The following is a 19,439-nucleotide window of genomic DNA, read 5'->3' as shown; positions in this document are numbered from 1 at the left end:
CGACTTAGCACCAATGCAGTCAGAGACCCCCACAGTGAGGCTTTCAGGAACTCTTCAAGGTCCAGGAGCCATTCAAGGGCAGCCAGGTAACTTCAGGTCACCAAGCATTTCCTGAGTGCTTGCTCTGCTCCCTGGAGGCCTCCTGGAAGGTCAGGGGTGCTGTTCATAAGATTAAAAAAGATTTGACCATCTTTTGGTCCAGCTTTCTCTCTTGGGCAGGAATCCCCCTCCCATGGTCTCCCCTCCAGGTGGACATCCATCTGTCCTGAGGGCCCAAGGGGAAACTACAGATCAGCTGGTGGTGAGGGACAAACAGGAGATGGTGAGGTCACAGGGCAAACCAGTGTGGAAAGTGTCCTGCTGTACACAGAACGGGAGGAAAGGGAAGGTGTGGGCAGGCTGTGGGGGTGTGTGGGGTACAGGAAGGCCCTGCTGCAAGCCTCCCTCTTCTATTTTCCCCTAATGTCCTTGGAGGGGCCACAGGAGAAAACTGGAGGGGATTAGGTGGACAGGGGTCCAAAGCTGCTTGTGCCAAGTGGTGACGGGTCTGAGACTTAGGGGGTCAGAGGGGGCTTCAGTATGTGTCACCGGCTAGAAAACAGCCTCCATCACGGCCCAGGCTCAGCCACCTGCCTCCCAGCAGCATCTCTCTGATCTTAGGCTAGGTGCTATAGCTCAGATTCAGTATCTGAGAAAGAAACCAGACCTACCATGGCCAAGCTCACCGGATCCAGCCCCAGAGGTATGACCTTGGTTTGTCAGCAGATTATTCGTGGACCAGCTACCAGGGAGAATTCGGCTCCATGGGTCTGAGCAAATTGGACAAAGGACAATCTGTTGCCCTCCAAATCTCAGGTCCAGCCTGCTCCCACTTAGCTCTTCCAAAGAGCAATTAAAGCAATTAGGAGCCTCTCACCAAGGGTCAGACACGACTTAGCGACTGAATCACAACTCCCAGCGAAGACAGTGGTTACGCATGGGTAACGACATCCTCTTTGGCTTAAAAGAACAGTTTCAGACAGCTTTTCCCAAAACATGGGCTTCATACCATGGTCAGCCCCGGAATATTGACTGGGGAGTAATTCATGGCCATGAGAAAAATTTTCCTTTTTCAGTTTTCTTTCAGGTCCTCCAGGAGAAAGCTACTTCTCAGTGCTGCAATGGCTTTAACGCCTCTCTCCACTACACTAATCTCCCTTTTGCAGGAAAATGGAGTTGACCCCAGGGAGTTCTTGGCAGGCAGAGTGCCTAGTTAGAATTTAATCACATGGTTTTGTTTCTATAGTTTTAGGGTCCACAGTATGAAAATATATGAAAATGCTATTTCTCGACCAGGACTACTTTTGAGAGTGATAGAAAAAAGAAGTTCCCTTTGAAATCTGAGTCTCAAAGCATGACTTGAAATTTGTGTCTCAAAAGGAAACAGTTACATGTGCGTGCTCACGCATGCATGTTCAGTCATGTCCAACTCTTCGTGACCCTGTGGACTGTAGCCCTCCAGGCTCCTCTGTCCATGGGCTTTTTTCAGGTGAGAATACTGGAGCAGGTTGCCATTTCCTCCTCTAGGGGACCTTCCCAACCCAGGGATCGAACCCAAGTCTGCTTCTCCTGCGTTGGCAGGAGGATTCTTTACCACTTGTACCACTTGGGAAAACAAAAAGTAAAACTATGTGGGGCGATGGGCATGCTAATTAGCTTCACTGTGGTGATTATTTCACAGTGTATGCATATATCAAAACATCAAGGCATACGCCTTAAATAAATGCCATTTTATCTGTCAATTATAGCTCAAGAAAGCTGGAAAATATAATAGTACAGGAAGTACGCAGACAGGACAGAATCTTCCTAGTGAAGCTTGGGGACCCTCGAGTCAGGGAGGGTGATGGAGAAGGCGGTGGTTGGAACACAAATCCTGTTTGCATCCAGAGTCCAGGCTGCCTGGGGATTCAGTGATTTTCTTCCCTTCCTCTCTCACGTCATCCCCAGGAGTACCCGCTGGCGGCCCTTGCGGGCACTGCCTGCCACTGTGGCTTCCCCACCACTCGGTTCCCCCTCCACGAGAGAGAGGACGAGCAGCTCTGTGCCCAGAAGTGCAGTGCGGAGGAGTTCGAGAGCTGCGGGACCCCCAGTTACTTCATCGTGTACCAGACGCAGGTCCAAGGTAAGCCAGCCCCCCCCACCAGAAGCTCTCCCAGTGGCCACCTGCCACCCAGAGGTGCTCCAGCCAGCCCATCAGCAGGCTAGGGGGCAGAGGGCAGAGGCAGGGCTAGCGGGCGTGGCCAGGCTTGGAGACCCTGGAGGGGCAGGACAGGGAGGGCCCTCGGCAAGCGGGATGGTTCTGGAGACCTTCCTCTGCAGCCCTCACACTGAGCACCCCCTTGGTGTCTCTTCCTGTAAAGGCGGCAGAGAGATTGAGCGAAAAGACATCTGAACTGGGAGTGGGAGACTTGGGTCTTCAACACAGACCTCCAGCCAGATCACTCACATGATCCTGGGCAAGTCATTTCTCCTTTCTGGGCCTCGGTTTCTCCATCTGTAAAATGAAGCTGTAGATTGTTGGCCTTCCAGTTCTAGGAGCCTGCAAATTTATAATTTTTTCTTCTTTTTCTCCATCTTACTCATCCTTTCTACTTTCTCCCTTTGCCAGTAGAACCCACACCTAATGTTTATTTCCTCTTCCACCTCCTGGGGGTACCAGGCAGTGATGATGATGGTGATGATGATGGTGATGATGGTGATGGTGGTGATGATGGTGATGGTAGTGATGGTGATGGTGATGATGGTGGTGACAATGGTGATGATAATGGTGGTGATGATAGTGATGGTGATGATGGTGATGATGGTGATGGTGGTGATGGTGATGATGGTGGTGACAATGGTGATGATGATGGTGGTGATGATAGTGATGATGATGGTGGTGATGATGGTGATGGTGATGATGATGCTGATGGTCATGATGATGGTGATGCTGATTATGGTGATGATAGTGATGGTGATGATGGTGATGGTGGTGATGGTGGTGACAATGGTGATGATGATGGTGATGGTGGTGGTGGTGACAATGGTGATGATGATGGTGATGCTGATTATGGGGATGATGGTGATGATGATGGTGGTGGTGGTGATGATAGTGATGGTGATGGTGGTGGTGATGATAGTGATGATGATGGTGGTGATAATAGTGATGGTGATGATGGTGGTGATGATGGTGATGGTGATGATAGTGATGGTGATAATGACAGTGATGATGGCGGTGGTGATGGCACTTAGGGACTTTCTTTGTTCCAGACTCATTGTTGAATCCTTTGCATGCATTTTCTCACTGATTGCCCTCAGCTTTCCTATGAGGCAGGAACAGTCATTATGCCTCCTTTACAGGTAAAGAAACTGAGACTCAGAACAGGACTTACCTGAGGTCATGGAGTTTATAAAATTTCTAGATGAAAATCTTTTCTCCTGCTAGAGGCATGATGAAGGGTGAGTGGCACTTGGAAAGGTAACTTGTTGGGGTGCTCGGCCCAAAGAAAACCTGCAAAGGAGTACTCCAACGTCTGAGAACACTCTCCACCTATATGTGTCAGCCTGTGCCAAGCCTCATCTCATTTAATTATAGAAGGCCCACAGTAAGCCTATGATCAGGGCAGTATCATCCCCATTTTACAGATGGGAGAACCAAGATTCAGAGGGCTTGAGAACTGGCCACAATCACACATCTGCAAGAGTGGTTTGCTCTCAGGTTTCTGACTCCAAAGGCCATGCTAGAAACCTCTGACCACAGGGCGAAGGACACTACGCACACCCTCTGAAGCCTGGAGAACTAACAAAACACCACTGGGCTAGACTTCCTCTTCATCTCCCAGGACCCTAGCCCATGTACAGTTGGGCAGGTTGAGCACTGCACAAGCACAGCCTGAAGGAAGAGTGATGCTTGAGCGCTAGCCTGTGCTCTGCCCGTTGTGCTGTGCACTCCGGACGACAGTGCATCTGCTCAGGGGAGGCAGGGGTACCTTGATCTGATTTGCACAAAGGTGCTGTAAGAGCTAGCGGCAGCCCCAGCAGCAGGCTGCCCCTGTGTGGCCTGATGTGGGGTAGTGGCGGCCAACTGCGGCTTCCTCCCTGGCAGCTGATCCTGCTAAGAGCTCAGCGAGCAGGAATGTATTTAGCCAGGGTGGCCTCTAGCTTTATTTACACTCCAGTCAGGAAGGATGAGCTTTTGTTAGTTTCCAGGAAGTGTTGGATAGTCTGTACAGAACTGTGTAGCTACAGGTTGGGGGAAGGGTCACACTCAGCTTAATTATCCCGTGACCAGGAGCAGCCTTGATGGGAACAGGACACTGGAGTCTACTCAGTAGCCCCTGACTGACAGGTTTGCTCATTCCCAGGCCACTACTGCTCTCAGTTTCCCACATCGCACTTGCAGGCCCCGCACCCCAGGGAGGTTTGAGAGTCACGTAGTTCATGAGGCCACCAAGAGCATGGTCCACGAAGACTGCCATTTATTGAGCACCACTGTGTGCCAGGGACTATCTGAGCTCTTTAGACTGAATTAACTCATCTAATGCTCACAACAGTCCAACGACATAGGTACTGCGATTATTACCGTTTTACAAACATGGCAACTCAGCACAGAGAGGCTGAAGAACTCGGCCAGGGCCACACAGCTAAGACAGAGCAGAGCTGGGATTCAGACCGAGGCGACTTGGGTCCTGAGCCTGCACTCCTAATCTCAGCTTCTCAACATGCCCTGCGCATGCTCCCCATGCATTGTCCGTCTGATCCCGTAAGGTTTACTTTACAAGTGAGGAAACCGAGGCTCAGGGAGGTGAAAAGCCTTGCTCAACATCGCACAGCTAGGCCACAATCATCCTGGACTGCGGCCAGGCCTGTCTGGTTCCGACTATGTACTACACTGCCTCCAGCATTTGTTTTGATTTGTGGAGCTTAAGAACCAAATACACTTCCTTTTTAATGCTGAAAATAAGCACCTTTACTTCACCTCCCAGACAGTAGTTAAATGGAGACTTCTATTTTCAGGGGAAATTGAGGGGCCCAGTTCTTTCTCTCTCCCAACATTTTATTATGAAAAAAATGTCAAAGCTCCAGGAAAAAAAATAGGAAGAGTTACACAGTGAACATGCTAGACTTATCCTACAGATTTTACATTTCTCAACGTTATGGTCTGTTCACTTTCTCATGCATCTCTTCATTTCTCTATCCCTCAATTTTTCTTCCTGGATGCATTTCAAAGTAGTTGCAACATGATTACATTTCAGTCCTCCTATCACTAATTGTAATTCAATATTTGCTTATGGTTTTTCAAAGTAACATTTACATAGAGCAAAATGCACAAATTTTGAGTGTACTGTTCAATGCCAACTGGGTCCTATCAAATCCACACCCTGTCAAAATTATAGAACATAACCATGCTCCAGAAAGTTTTGTATCTAGGCTCCTTTTTTGCAATATGTTCCCATGAAAACTATTCCCAGACACCTGCTTGGCTTGATAAAGATGCTTTTCCACTTGTTTGTTTTCCCAAAGTCTGCTGTCCTCTGAACAAACAGATTAAATGTGCATGGCAGGGGAAGAGAGCTGGTCTCTGGCTAGTAGCATCATTACTAAGAGCTCACAGTGTGTGAGCCCTGTGTTCACACTCAATATCTGTTCTCTCTTCTGACCTTCCTGAGAACCCCAGGATGTCACCATTATCAGCGTCCCATGGTACAGGTGAGAAAGCTGAGGTTTATTCAGATCCATCATTTTTCCAAGGATACCTACCCAGCAAGGAGGTGGCAGAATTGGAATTTAAGTTTAGGACTTCAGACTTTCCCCTTGAAGGGCTCTTTTGAGAAAGCAGTGTGGCTTGTGATGAGACTTCGATAATGGCAGCTAATACAGAACAGGAAAGACCAGGGTACCATCTTGGAAGGATTCTAAGGGCAAGATGATGGCGGGTAGCAGATGCTACCACGTTAACAAAGCAAGGGAAGGCTGGATTGAATGGTGGATGGTCACTGGTGACTTTAGCAGAAGCTGATTCTGTGCAGTGAGCAGGGCGGAGTCAGGAGGAGCTCCATGAAACGGTGGAAGGAGGAAATGGGATAGGGGGGTGGACAACTCTGCCAAAAGTGAGACTGAATGGGGTGTGGAGTGAAAGTGTTAGTCGCTGAGCCATGTCTGACTCTTTGAGACCCCATGGTCTGTAGCCCACCAGGCTCCTCTGTCCATGGGATTCTTCAGGCAAGAATACTGGAGTGGGTTGCCATGCCCTTCTCCAGGGCATCTTCCTGACCCAGGGATCGAACTCAGGTCTCCTGCATTGCAGGCAGATTCTTTACTGTTTGAGCCACCCGGGAAACCACAGGGGTGCAGAGAGAGTGCTTACTGGAGGGGGACTTTTATTTTTAAAGATGGAGCTATTTGTTCATGTTTGAATGCTAATAATCAAGTCAGCTGAAAGAGAGAGAGAGAAGACATAGGGAAAATAGATGGAGTTATGAGCTGGGGGAGGAGAAAGGAGATGGAACAGACGCTAGAGCAGGGGTCACTCCCTTCTTCCCAGAAAGTGGGGGCATAGGGGAGGAGAGAGGCTGAGAGAGCAGGCTTGGGGCTCAAGGGGCAGGAGAGCCAGGGCAGGGGAGGGAGGGGGGCTTGCCTGCCATGACTTTATGGTAAGGATTGAGGTCATCGGTCCAGGCTGAAGAAGCAGTGGTAGGGCCAAAAATCCAGGATTCTTTCCTCTTCCTTTTCCACTGCCGAATCTCCTATGCTGGGCCATCACCTATTAAAAAAAAAAATCACCACTGTGACCTCTTAGCTCCAGGAGGGGCTGCAGTGGGAGATGCCGAGACATAACACTTTGCATCAGCCCTGACGGTCATGGCTGAGGGACCAGCGCCCCTGACACTGCCCAGTCAGGCAGGAGCAGAGCACAGATGGGCCCGGTGCTGGCAGGTGCGGAGGTTGGAAGGGAGAGCGGGTGGGTGGCATGAGCCCCGGAGGGTGCAAGGGCCAGGCTGCACAGAGCTTGGAGGTCCAGGTGAAAACCTTGGCCTGGGCCCCATGCAGATGGCTGCCATGTGTGGGTTTTAACCTGGAGGAAAGCATGGGGGTGATAAGACAGAGCCTCACTGTTCAGGTGAGAAACTGAGGTTGGTGAGAAGGCTCGTCCTCCTGGCTAGCTTTTATTGAACCCCTACTGTGTGTGCATCCTTCTTTCATATATTATCTCATAACCCTGTTCCCATTTCCAGATAAGGAGATGACCGGCTCGCAAAGCACCAGCTCTCACAGCTGGAAAGTGGCAGGGTTGAGACTCACACCCTGTCCCTTCTGGACAGTCTCCTTCCGATCGGCCCCTGCCCCTGACCCCTGTCTGTGCCCTGCCCTCTGCAGACAACCGCTGCATGGATAGACGGTTCCTCCCAGCCAAATCCAAGCAGCTCATTGCTCTGGCCAGCTTCCCGGGAGCCGGCAACACGTGGGCTCGCCACCTGATCGAGCTGGCCACAGGCTTCTACACTGGCAGCTACTACTTCGATGGTTCTCTGTACAACAAAGGTGAGGAGGCACGGGGGAATGGAGACCGGACCCCCTAGAAGGACATGGGAGTACCCCTTTCTAAGCACCTACTGTATGCCACTCAGCTCTCCCAGGCATGTTGTTTGAGACCTACTATGTGCTTGGTGAGCTTCCCTGATGGCTCAGATGGTAAAGAATCTGCCTGCAATGCTGGAGACCTAGGATCGATCCTTGGGTCAGGAAGGTCCCCTGGAGAAGGGAATGGCTCCCCACTCCAGTATTCTTGCCTGAAAAATCCCATGGACAGAGGAGCTTGGCGGGCTACAATCCATGGGGTCACAAAGAGTCAGACATGACTGAGGGACTAACACTTTCACATGCTTAGTATCTTCCCTTCACTTCACATCCCACAAACATTTCCTGAGATCATGTCGTTGGTATCTCACCTGCATCCGTTTATCAAGCACCTACTATGTGTCTGGGACCTTCCTTCCATTTAAGTCATTCCTTGAGCTCTTACTGTATGCTGGGCACCTCCTGCGGGAAACTGAGGCCCAAAAGGCAACAGGATATCCCAAATCACTCATTGACTTGGAAACACAGCCAGTATCTTGAAAGCCTAGTACATTAGCATTCTAATTGGCTTTGAACAGACCACCCAAATGCCTTGGCTCTCACGGGCACGAGAGGCCGAAATGGTGAAGAGCATAGTCTTGGGCGGCATCGTGGCTTGGGTTTGAACCTTAGCTCTGCCTCTTGCCAGCTCTGTAACTTGGGAAAGTTATTTCATGTCTCTGGGACTCGATTTCCTTATCTATCAAATAAAACCCTCATAGGATTACTGACAGGATCAAGGTGTCTACGACATGTAAAGGGCTTAGAGCAGTGTCCGGCACAGAGCTGGTGCTCTAGAAGCCCCCACAGGCTACCCAGAACTTCTTTCAGTTCCTCAGCTTTTGAAATGAAAACCTGATCAGGTCCCTCCTTCCTTTTGTGTTAAACCTTCCAAGGACTGTTTAGTCTTTCTGGTCCAGTGGTGGTGTGAGTGGTAAAGAGCCCAGCTGCCAGTGCAGGAGACAGAAGAGAAGCAGGTTCGATCCCTGAGTTGAGAGGATCCCCTGCCGGAGGGCACGGAACACAACCCCATATTCTTGCCTGGAGAACCCCATGCACAGAGGAGCCTGGCGGGCTAGGGCTACAGTCCATGGGATCGTAAAGAGTCAGACACGGCTGAAGCGACTCAGCACAGACTTAACTCATCATCACAACCCCCACAGCCCTCTCTGGCCTTATGCTCCCCTCTCGCCCTCTGCTGTCCTGTACCAATCGCTCATGTGTGACACACTTCTTCCCGTCCTCCACAGGACCTTTGACTGGCTCTTCTCACCTGGGATGGTAAACTCTTCCCCATCCTTCAGTTCTCAGCCTAAGAACCTCCTTGCCCCGGGAAGCCTTTCTGGATGGTGCCTGACTGGGTCAGTGATCTTGGCCAGGCTGGCTGGGCCGCTCAGCTCCAGACTGCAGGTTGGGCCCATGTCTGTTCCGTGGGTCTCTCACCCTCTAGGACCAACAGCTTTCCAGGGCGTGTCCCTCTCGCAGTGACAGCAGAAACACATGCGTGTGCTGCGCTCAGTGTGCTTAGTCATGTCTGACTCTTGCGACCCCGTGGACTGCAGTCCTGCAGGCTCCTCTGTCCATGGAATTCTCCAGGCAAGAATACTGGAGCGGGCTGCCGTTTCTTTCAACGGGGAATCTTCCCGACCCAGGGATGGAACCTGTGTCTCTTGCATCTCCTGCCTTGGCGGGGGGGATTCTTTACCACTGAGCCACCTGGGATGCCCCCAAAATACACACAAGTGAACAGAAACGTGCTGGGTCCTGAGACATTGGCCAAGACCCATTTCCGTCCCCAGTCCATTGGCCAAAGCAAGCCATACGGCCATTCCCAGCATCAGTGGGGTGGAAATGCGGACTTTTCCCTAAGGGGAACCCTCAGGTAGATCACGTCAGGGCCCCCATCATGGCACCTGGGTGTGAATACTCCTCTTCTGCAGTCCTACCCAGGGCAGTGACTTTACATCCATGTCACTATTTGAATAGTCTGGCTCTCAAGAACTGTGACCGCTGGATGCTTTTGCAAGTCATTTTCTCCCCCGCTCCCTGGCACATAGTAGGCGCTCAATAAACATGCGAGTGACTGAATGAGTGGACGAGTGAATGTCTGAGGATCCTGGAGGTGGCCCGGGACGGGGTGGGGCAGGCCTCCTGTCTCCCCCAGCTCACTGCTGTATCCCCTGGCCCCCTCCCCGGCTGCGGGAAGGGTTCAAAGGTGAGCGGGACCATTGGCGCAGTGGGAGGACCATCTGCATCAAGACGCATGAGAGTGGCCAGAAGGAGATTGAGGCCTTCGACGCGGCCATCCTGCTCATCCGCAACCCCTACAAGGCCCTCATGGCGGAGTTCAACCGCAAGTACGGCGGACACATTGGCTTCGCCGCCCACGCCCACTGGAAGGGCAAAGGTACCACTTGGGAGTGGGGGCCGGGCGCCGGGGTGCCAAGGGCAATGCGAGGGACCAGGGCTGTCTCCTGCCAGGGATCCAGGAGGGCACCCTTGAGGGCATGTGTGAGGTCCCAGGTCCAACTTAGAGCTCAGAAGGTATGCCTCCCACATGCCACCCAGCCCACGAGCATCACCCTCTGTGAGCCAGGCTGTTATCATGGCATAGAGGTTAGGGGTTGGGCTCTGGAGCAAGACTCCCTGAGTTCAAATTCCAACTCCACTACTTCCAGAAAAGGCTCCTTCGCCTCCATGAACTTGGATTGTCCAGTTTATAAAGTGGAAGTGATAAAACTCAAGAAGTCAGCCCTTTAGAAGCACTCAATACACCCTCATGTAATTGATAATGGGATCTATTGGAGAAGGGAATGGTAGCCCACTCCAACATTCTTGCCTGGAGAATCCCTCAGACAGAGGAGCCTGGGAGGCCCCAGTCCATGAGGTCGCAAAAAGTCAGACACAACTGAGCAGCTTTCATTTTTTCCCACACTGATTCAAAGCAGGTTCCAGACCTTTTCCTGGGAATCAAGAGACCTGCACCCATGTCAGTGGCAGAGTGGCCATGAGGTCATCTGTGAGCTCCTGTGAGCATCATTCCAATAAACCCTCCCAGCAGAGGTTAAGTGACTTGCCCTTGGTCACAGCTGGAAAGTCACACTGTCAGTCTCCAAGCGCTGAACTTCATTAAGATGATCTGAGCTTAGTGTTCATCTCTGGTGCTCAGGAGATTCCAGAATGGGAGAATGTCTCTGTGCAGAGCAGTGGCCCCACCGTAGTGGGGGAGAGGTCCAAAGTCAAAACCCCTCAACCCCCCATATCAGTTATCACCCATGTCTCCATTACTGTAATGACAGTCACCTCAGTGTTTGTAAACTCCCACAGTTAACCCTGTGCTGTGGATGGGGCGAGCTAAGTTCAGGGAGGTTGAAGGTGCTGTTCCCGAAAGTGGTGGAGCAGGGGTTTGAACCCAGGGACCACTATGCTACAATAAAGAATTGATCAGAACGTCCATGGCCACAAATCCTCCCACACAGAGCCCCTGATGCTGAGTAGGTGGTATAAACGTGAGCCCTCCCCGCCTCATTCAGCCTTGAGGAACCAAGCTGCTGCAGCCTTTAGCCCCGAGGGTGTTTCCCACTCCCTCCAAACCTTCCCCATGCCCCCGCCGCCCCCTGACAGCTGCTCCACATTCCAGCCCCTCCCCAGAGAAAACCAGAGCAGACAGGATGACATTAACCCAGCCAATCACACTCAGCACTGATGTCATCGATGAAAACCCTTGGGCCTGCCTGACCAACTGTGTGTGCCCTGGCTTCCCAGTTTGCTCAGGGGCTTGTCTATCCTTTCGCCTGCTGACCCACTCCCTCAGTGGGTGACATTTGTTCCCAAGGGGTAAAAAGGTCTCTGAATTATTTATTTGTAGAACAATCAAAAATGAACATTATTTGTGGCCAGGCTGAGAAGCCCTCAGGCACCAATGACAGGATCCTGCTCCAGGAGCAGATGCTCTGCTTGCTGAACGGCAAAGGACCCAGGAGGTCGCTGTACCCAGGGGTCCTCATCCCCACCAGCACATCTGAATCCCAGGAGGAGCATGGGAAAATCCCAGTGCTCAGACCACACACTGGACCGCTACAGGGGTGGAGCCTGGACATCTGTATTTTTTAAAGCAGTCTCCAGGCAGGCAAATTGATTCATTCTCCCTGTGGCTCAGATGGTTTAGCGTCTGCCTGCAATAAAGGGGACCCAGGTTCGATCCCTGGGTCAGGAAGATCCCCTAGAGAAGGAAATGGCAACCCACTCCAGTACTTTTGCCTGAAAATCTCCATGGACTGTCACCTTAGGAGCCTGGTAGGAGATAGTCCACAGAGTCGCAAACAGTAGGACACAACTGAGTGACTTCACTTTCACTTTCACTGTTAATGGGGAAGATGAGGCCCAAAGAGAGATAGGGGCCTGGCAGGATCACTCAGGCACGTGATGGCAAAACTAGACCCAGCTCTCCACCTCCCAGTAATCCTGAAAGTGAAAGAATTAGTCGCTCAGTCTTGTCCGACAACTCTTTTGCAATCCCATAGACTGTAGCCCACCAGGCTCCTCTGTCCGTGAAATTCTCCAGGCAAGAACACTGGAGTGGGTTGCTATTCCTTTCTCCAGGGGATCTCCTGGGTGTGATCCCTGGGTCTCCTGCACTGCAGGCAGCTTCTTTTACCATCTGAGCCACCAAGGAAGCCGACTGCTCCAAATAAGAAGTGTGGGACTCACTTGGGAAGCTCACATGGGACCAGGCACTTAGCAGTCTTTATCTCATTTAAGTCTTCTAATTCCCTGGGAGGTAAGAAGGGCTGCCACCACCACTGGTAGCAGAAAGGCATCCCAGGAAGGGAGCAGGTCACGTGTCTCAGGTGCCAGGAGTTGACTGAGCTGAGATTCAAACCCAGGCGTTAGCCACCAGACTCTCTTAGCCTGGGGTGTGTCTGACCTGGTGCATTCAAAGCTTCCCCTCTTCTGGCATAACCCCTCCTCTCAGGTTCAGGCAATTCCTAATTCCCAGGAGCCACCTTCCCTCTTCTTCCCTATTCAGGATGACTGGGAGCTTTAAAACCAGAGATAAGGGAGACATCAGGAGAGGCTGAGCCCAGAGGCTGCAGGGGACGGGGAGTGTGGGGCACACGTCCCGCACTGGGGGGCCTGGGCCCCCTCATTAGTCTGGGATGGTGCTTCCTTCCAGACCTCACCCAGGGCTTCAAGTGCTCTGCCTGAGTGCCTTCCCCAAAGAGCCCCCTCCTCACGGCCCCCACTCTGCCCAGTCCTCCCATTTTCATTAACATCCGACCCCTGGAGGCACTTGAGTTTGAGACCCATGCTTTAGAGTCCTTGTTCCAGCAGCATCAGTATCACTTGGGAATTAGGAACACAGATCCTCAGGTTCCATCTCAGGCTTCCTGGATCAGAACTCGCATTTTCACAAGAGTCCTTTCAGAAGCTTCACGTGCACTTTAGAGTTTGAGGATCATTGCTTCAGGACGCCATCGGCCTAGAATGTGAGGGTCACTCCCACCTAAGAGGTCAGCCACCTGCTGAGCATGTCCACCCCACCCTGCCCGTGCCCCTTCCCGGTTACAGCTGGGTTGAGGCTCCTGTCACCCCCCCACCCACCCACCCCCAGCTTTTGGTTCCATAACATTAATTTTACTATCTCCCTGGAGTGAGTCCAAAGCAAAGTTTTATGTGATATGATTACACAAGGTGAATTGTCCTGGATCTGTTTAATGAAACAGAGACCATGTTTAATGATTCCGTGGGGAATTAAATACAGTTAAGCCATTAATCAGGCCCCGGTTCCTCCCATCAACAAGATGAAGCAGAGAGTGGTCAGCCCATGTCCTGCCAGGCCCACGTGAAGAGCAGTTCCGGCGGAACCAACATTCATTACCAGTGGTCCGTGGCGTAGCATGACTTTATTACCCAATTTGAAGGCAGCCATTAATTACCGGGAATCCTGAGCTAATTGTGGGCTTTTGTTTTTCGTTTTTGTTCTTCTTTCCAGTGAAGTCATTCAGGAGCTTCAAGTGAGGTATCTCTGCTATAAGAAAGGGTATGGAGGGAGCACATATCTGCTGCCCATAAAGGACTGGCCACGTGGGGCATCTCAGAGATGCTGGGTACCAACATCAGGACTATGGTAGCCATGGGACTTCCGTGGTATCCCAGTGGTTAAGGCTTCACACTTTCACTGCAGGGGGGTTGAGTTTGATCCCTGGTCAGGGAATCTAGGATTCCACATGCCATGCGGCCAAAAAAATGACAATAATTGTGGCCAACATTTATCCAGCACTTCCTGTGTCTCAGGTCTGGTGGCAGGGTCTGCAAGTCTTATTCCAGTTCCGTTTGTACAGGGGGAGGTTTTAGCAAGGCTTCCATTGTGAAGATGGGTAAACTGAGGCTCAAGGACAGTGCTTGGCGTCCCAAGGTCACACAGCCAATATGAACGCTGGCAATCTGACTTCAAAGTCATCTGTGAACAAACCCGGTGTCTTAGACGACACCTGAAGGTGAGGTGAGTGTTTGTAGACTAGGATCTGGGGCGCAAAGAACACTGGAGATGCGCAGATCAGGTGCTCTTAAAGGGTTTGCCAGGAGGGCAGGAGCCAGGCTCAGTCTGGGATAGATGCAAGTTCGAATCCTGCCACGGATGCCCACTGTGTGGGCTGGGGCAGGTGGCTGCATGTCTCAGAGCCTCCCTTGTTCCCGTGTATATAAAGGAGCTGGTAATTCCTCCTCTCCAGGCTTCTTGTGTGCACTGCCCAAGACAGGGCCTGCGAAGTGCCTGGCACAGCCCCCCAGCTCACAGTAGGTGTTCAAGCAATGTACATTCCCACCCCAGGGAGGTTTGGAATCCACATCTCCCTCCCACTGCATCCAAGGCCAGAGCCATCCCCTGGGGGCACCCAGACCATCATGTAGATGTACCCTTCCTTTTCCTAAGGCCCACTCTCCAGGGACCTCTTGAGATGGTCGCAAGCCTGGAAGTCCAGATATGTGGGCTGCTGGGTGACCGATCATCATCCCCGTCCCCCTGGTCTTCTGCCATGGGAGCGGCAGTTGTCCTGAATCTCCAGGGATGCTGTGAGATGATGCAGGAGCAGGGAAACGCTTCCGCAAAATAAGGAAAGCGGACTATACACATGCTAGATTTTTTCCTAATCACACAGATACATCTGGTTTTAACCCATTATAACAGTAAGGGCCCAATTATCTAGACACATTGTAAATAATCTATTTGAAGGCTAAAAACAAATGCCTCTGTCATCAGCATAAATATTTTCCAAGCAGCCATGGTGTTCCAGGGAGGCGCTGGGGGAGCAGGAGCCTCGCCACAGATTCTGATGTGCTCTGCAAAGAAAGAGGAACCCTTAATCACATCGCCACTTGGCTGCTGGGAATTTCAATTTAGTTCAACAACCATTTATTAAGCCCCTGCTGGGTGTAAGGCAGTGGGAGGGAGTCGGGGGTGAGGCTTTTGTTTTCTGGGAAAGATGGGGGCCTGGAATCAGGCAGGCCTGGTCTGGATGGTGCTTCCCAGCTATGTGACCTTGGGCAAATTACTTCACCTCTCTGAGCCTCCATTTCCTCACTGGTGACAAATGAACAATAGTCTTTTCCTTTCTGGGTAGTCACTATGATTAAATGAGATAAGGGGTGTCCATCATCCATCAGGGGTGAGGATTTAGTTATGAAGGACCAGCTGGGCTCCCCAGCCCAGCTTGGGAAACTTGCTGACCCTCCTTCAATAAAGAGATTCCTCTGGAAGATGTAGGGTGGCACTGCCCCTGTGAGAAGTCCTGGGTTCCCGAGGGTTCCTTCAGGGTTCCTGAGGGTTCCTTCAGGGTTCCTGAGGACCAACCCTTTGACTACTATCCAGCTGGGGCTCAGAATTGAGGCTGCAAATCCCCTTCTCTGTTCCCAGCATCCTTTATGACCCCCCTCTTGGGTTCCCCTTGAGCACAGTTTCAGCAACTCCAGGGGCTGGCTGGCTGGCTGTCTCTTTGAGGTCTTCTCCAGGGAGTTTCCCACATTCTGTTGTAGCCTGTCTTTGGAGCCAGGAGATCCCAAACAAACATTCCCAGTCTTGGTGACAATCCATCCTGTGCTTTTACCGTGGCAAGGAAATGAACAGCACAGAGGAACAGTGTGTGATACTTCAATAAAAAGCAAAGAGAGAATGAATTGGATAGAAAGGTGTCAAGATGACAATGTAAATTTGTTGTTGTTCAGTCACTAAGTCGTATCTGACTCTTTGTGAACCCATGGACTGCAGCACGCCAGGCTTGCCTGTCCTTCACGATCTCCCTGAGTTTGCTCAAACTCATGCCCATTGAGTCAGTGATATCAGCCAACCATCTCATCCTCTGCTGCCCCCTTCTTCTCTTGCCCTCAATCTTGCCCAGCATCAGGGTCTTTTCCAATGAGTCAACTCTTCGCATCAGGTGGCCAAAATACTGGAGCTTCAGCTTCAGTACCAGTCCTTCCAGTGAATATTCAGGGTTGACACTGTAAATAATCCGACTTAAACCATGGCCTCAGCCCAGAGGAGGTGCCTGGCTGAGCCTAGGAAATCAGGGAAGATGGCATCTCACCTAAGAACAGAATAATCACGGTGGTAATGATAACCAGCGTTTACTGAGCTTCTACAGGGTACAAGGAGCCATGCTAAAAACTTTGTATGCTTTTTCCAGTTCTCTATACAAAAGCCCTGTTACTACCCTGTGAGAAGAATTGTTACTACACAGGATAGCTATTCCTACATGGGATAACTTGGTAGATAAAAGCCCAGACTTTGAAACCAGACTATTTGGTTTCAAATCCCAGCTCAGCCAGTTTTTCGCTGTGTGACCTTGAGCAAGTTCTTTAACCTCTCTGTGCCTCAGTTCCCCCCTTCTGTTAAATGAAGAAAACGAGGATGCCTGCCTCACAGGGTTGTTGTGAGGAATATGTGAATTGATAGCTATATTAGTATATCACTGCATGTTAAAATATGGGCTTCCCAGGTGGCTCGGCGGTAAAGAATTTGCCTGCTGATGTGGGAGATGCAGGCTCAATCCCTGGGTCGGGAAGATTTCCTGGAGAAGGAAATGGCAACCCACTGCAGTATTCTTGCCTGGAAATCTCGTGGACAGATGAGCCTGGTGGGCTACCGTCCTTGGGGTCACAAAAAGAGTCGGACACAACTGAGCGACTGAGCACGCCTGCCTGTTAAAATATAGAAACAGAGTAGCAAAGATTTATATGTCTGTGCCTGGTGTGGCGTAAGCCCCAGACAGATGTCTTGGGTCTCCCCAAAGAGCAGGAAGGACTAAGACTGTTCCAGGCAGAAGCAGCAGCCCGGAGGCGGGAGGCGGGAGGCGAGTCTGGCTGTTTCAGGGCTCAGCGGTGGTGGTGGAGCATATGCAGCGCACGCATGTCGGGCCCACGCCTCCCCTCTCTGTCCATGCAGAGTGGCCGGAGTTCGTGAGGAACTACGCCCCGTGGTGGGCCACTCACACGCTGGACTGGCTCAAGTTCGGCAAGAAGGTGCTGGTGGTGCACTTTGAGGACCTGAAGCGCGACCTCTTCGTCCAGCTGGGCCGCATGGTGGGCCTCCTGGGTGTGGCCGTCAGAGAGGACCGGCTGCTGTGCGTGGAGAGCCAGAAAGACGGCAACTTCAAGCGCTCGGGGCTTCGCAAGCTGGAGTACGACCCCTACACGGCGGACATGCAGAGGACCATCTCCGCCTACATCAAGACGGTGGACGCGGCGCTCCGGGGGAGGAACCTCACGGGCGTGCCTGACGACTACTACCCCAGATGATGGATGATCAGACCGGGGCAGGGGGCGGGCCGTTCAGACCCAGCAGGCCCCAGGGCGCTCCGGGCCCCTGGGGAGCCCCACCCGCCAGTCCACTCTTCCGTGTAGGTAGGGACCATCCCCTTGGCCTAGCGTTGGCCTCCAATGAGTTTCCCGCATGACGAAGGAGGCTCAAGGGAAGAGATGGTGCAGGCACCTCCCACCGACTCGCAACCGCCCCACCCCCACCCCTTGGAGATGGAGGGGTGGCCGGTTTGGGGAGTTCCCGCCGCCTGGACCCTGCTCTGTCTCCGGTGTCCCTGCCCCCCGCACCTGTGGGAAAGAGGGCTCCTGGGTGTCCCAGAGATCGGGGTTCCTCACCACGGGTGTGGAGGATCCTGGCACAGAGCTAAAGGGAATGGCCCAGACTCGCCCCCATGCTGGGCTGAGCGCTCTAGCCGCCCCGTCCTTCCCCACCCAGGAAGCGCGGTGACAGGGTTTATCCGGGCCACTTCTGTCGGCAGGAAGATTGCTGGGAGGTTTCTCCATGGGCTTAGGTTTCTGACATTCTGTGGGTCAGAGAGGCCCTGGCTCTCAGGGTAGGTTAACTGGGGCCACCGGGTGGGGTCACAGGCATCTGGAGCCCCCACGTGGCGTGTCCACTTCGGGACCTGGGATTCTGCCCTTTCCTCACCCGCTGTATCCAGGAGGTGACCCGCTTCCAGGGGTGACACCTCTCTCCACCGTGGGGTCCCACGCATTGATCTGACACTGCCCTTCCGACCCCTACCAGCGGGTCCTCTGCTGTCCAGGTGGGAGAACACGCGTGCCCCAAATCACATGACCTGTGACCGAGAGAGAGCCCCACAACCTTCCCAGACCAGCGACCCCCGCTTTGGTCGTAGTCCAGGGGGGCTCTTTAAGGAAAGGGGTGATGGGATGGTTCCTCGTGTCCGTACAGACGCTGCTCTTTCGATGCTGAGACGTCCAACCAAAGGACTGGGTGGCTGATCATCCGTCTTAGAAAGCATCAAGTTCCAGGATTCCCTCTCTCCCCTCACCTTGGGCATCAGTGGTTTCGCATCCGGCCCACACCTGCATACCTGCACCACCACCCCCCACCATGTAGATGCAAAAGCCATAGGTCACAGCTCCTTGCTGTTCTGTCTGGAACAACCCCCCCCAAGCAGCCCCCTCTGAAGCCTTGGGGTGCAGGTAAATGCTCATTCCCAAATAGCCAAGACACTATGGAGAAGGCGAATGTAAAGAGATATATTTTTCTAAGAGGAATATGACTCATACATTCCACCCCCTTGGAACCCGGCCACGCAAAGAGAAGGGCTGGGGGATCGGACCCGTTGTCCTCATCCCTGAGCCTCTCATCTTTAGGATTCGGGCCACCCCAGGGCCCGGCCAGGGGCTCTGAATGTATTTTGTACCAAATTTCTTTTCCCCAGGCAAATTTCTAGTCTTCTTTCTCGAAGCATCAGAGGGCTTGGCCTCCCCACCCTGTAAGAGGTCAGCTCTCTCTCTGGGAGACTCTGGGTCCAAGACCTGGGCCATTTCTTTGCCGGTGGTCTCTTCAGGCCACCAGCCTCTATCTGAAGACTCCTCAGGTCAACACCATCATTAAAAGCAAGTTTTGTTGATAATTCTACCACGTGATGGAGTGTCATGTAAGGCAAGGTCACAAATGGGATGTTTTTTCTTCTGTGTGTGTGTGTATGTGTATGTGTGTGTGTGTATGAAACAGGAATGTTCTGGGTGCGTCATTGCTCTTGTGTCTGTGCGGCTGTAAAGAACTGTGTATCTTGGTGTTCAGAACTGTCTCTGCCTCTGTGTTCAGCCGCCCTTCTGTGTGGGGAGACTGCACCCCACCAGCTGGCGTGATGACCGCCCCATGTCTGGTGTGTCTGTGTGCCCCCTTCTCCAAACCCCGACCCTTGGGGAGGAAGGAGAGCGTGGTGGTCCAGCGGTCCCCAGGGCCCGGGACATGCCCAGCCTGCAAGCTGGGACCCCGGGTTCCCACCCTG

The 19,439-nt window shown here is 52.3% G+C and overlaps 1 protein-coding gene across 10 annotated transcripts in view; it reads left to right on the top strand.

Annotated features, from left to right (window-relative positions):
- Positions 1–19,063, top strand: part of WSCD2 (WSC domain sialate O sulfotransferase 2) — a 115,449-nt gene extending 96,386 nt beyond the window's left edge. For all 10 annotated transcript variants that reach the window (XM_086348482.1, XM_086348475.1, XM_086348479.1 and 7 more), the window contains 4 exons: positions 1,987–2,161; positions 7,396–7,560; positions 9,842–10,042; positions 17,078–19,063. In XM_086348482.1, the coding sequence (XP_086204608.1) occupies positions 1,987–2,161; positions 7,396–7,560; positions 9,842–10,042; positions 17,078–17,430 (894 nt within the window). In that variant the 3' untranslated portion in view covers positions 17,431–19,063. The remainder of the gene's footprint in view (positions 1–1,986; positions 2,162–7,395; positions 7,561–9,841; positions 10,043–17,077) is intronic.
- The last annotated feature ends 376 nt before the right edge of the window (positions 19,064–19,439 follow it).

Source organism: Bos grunniens, chromosome 17, assembly GCF_055505025.1.
Source record: "Bos grunniens cultivar Pamir isolate PY7600 chromosome 17, Bosgru_T2T1.0, whole genome shotgun sequence".
Taxonomy (NCBI): Eukaryota; Metazoa; Chordata; class Mammalia; order Artiodactyla; family Bovidae; genus Bos; species Bos grunniens.
The sequence above is the reverse complement of the archived record's forward strand: the minus strand, read 5'-3'. Positions and strand labels throughout refer to the sequence as shown.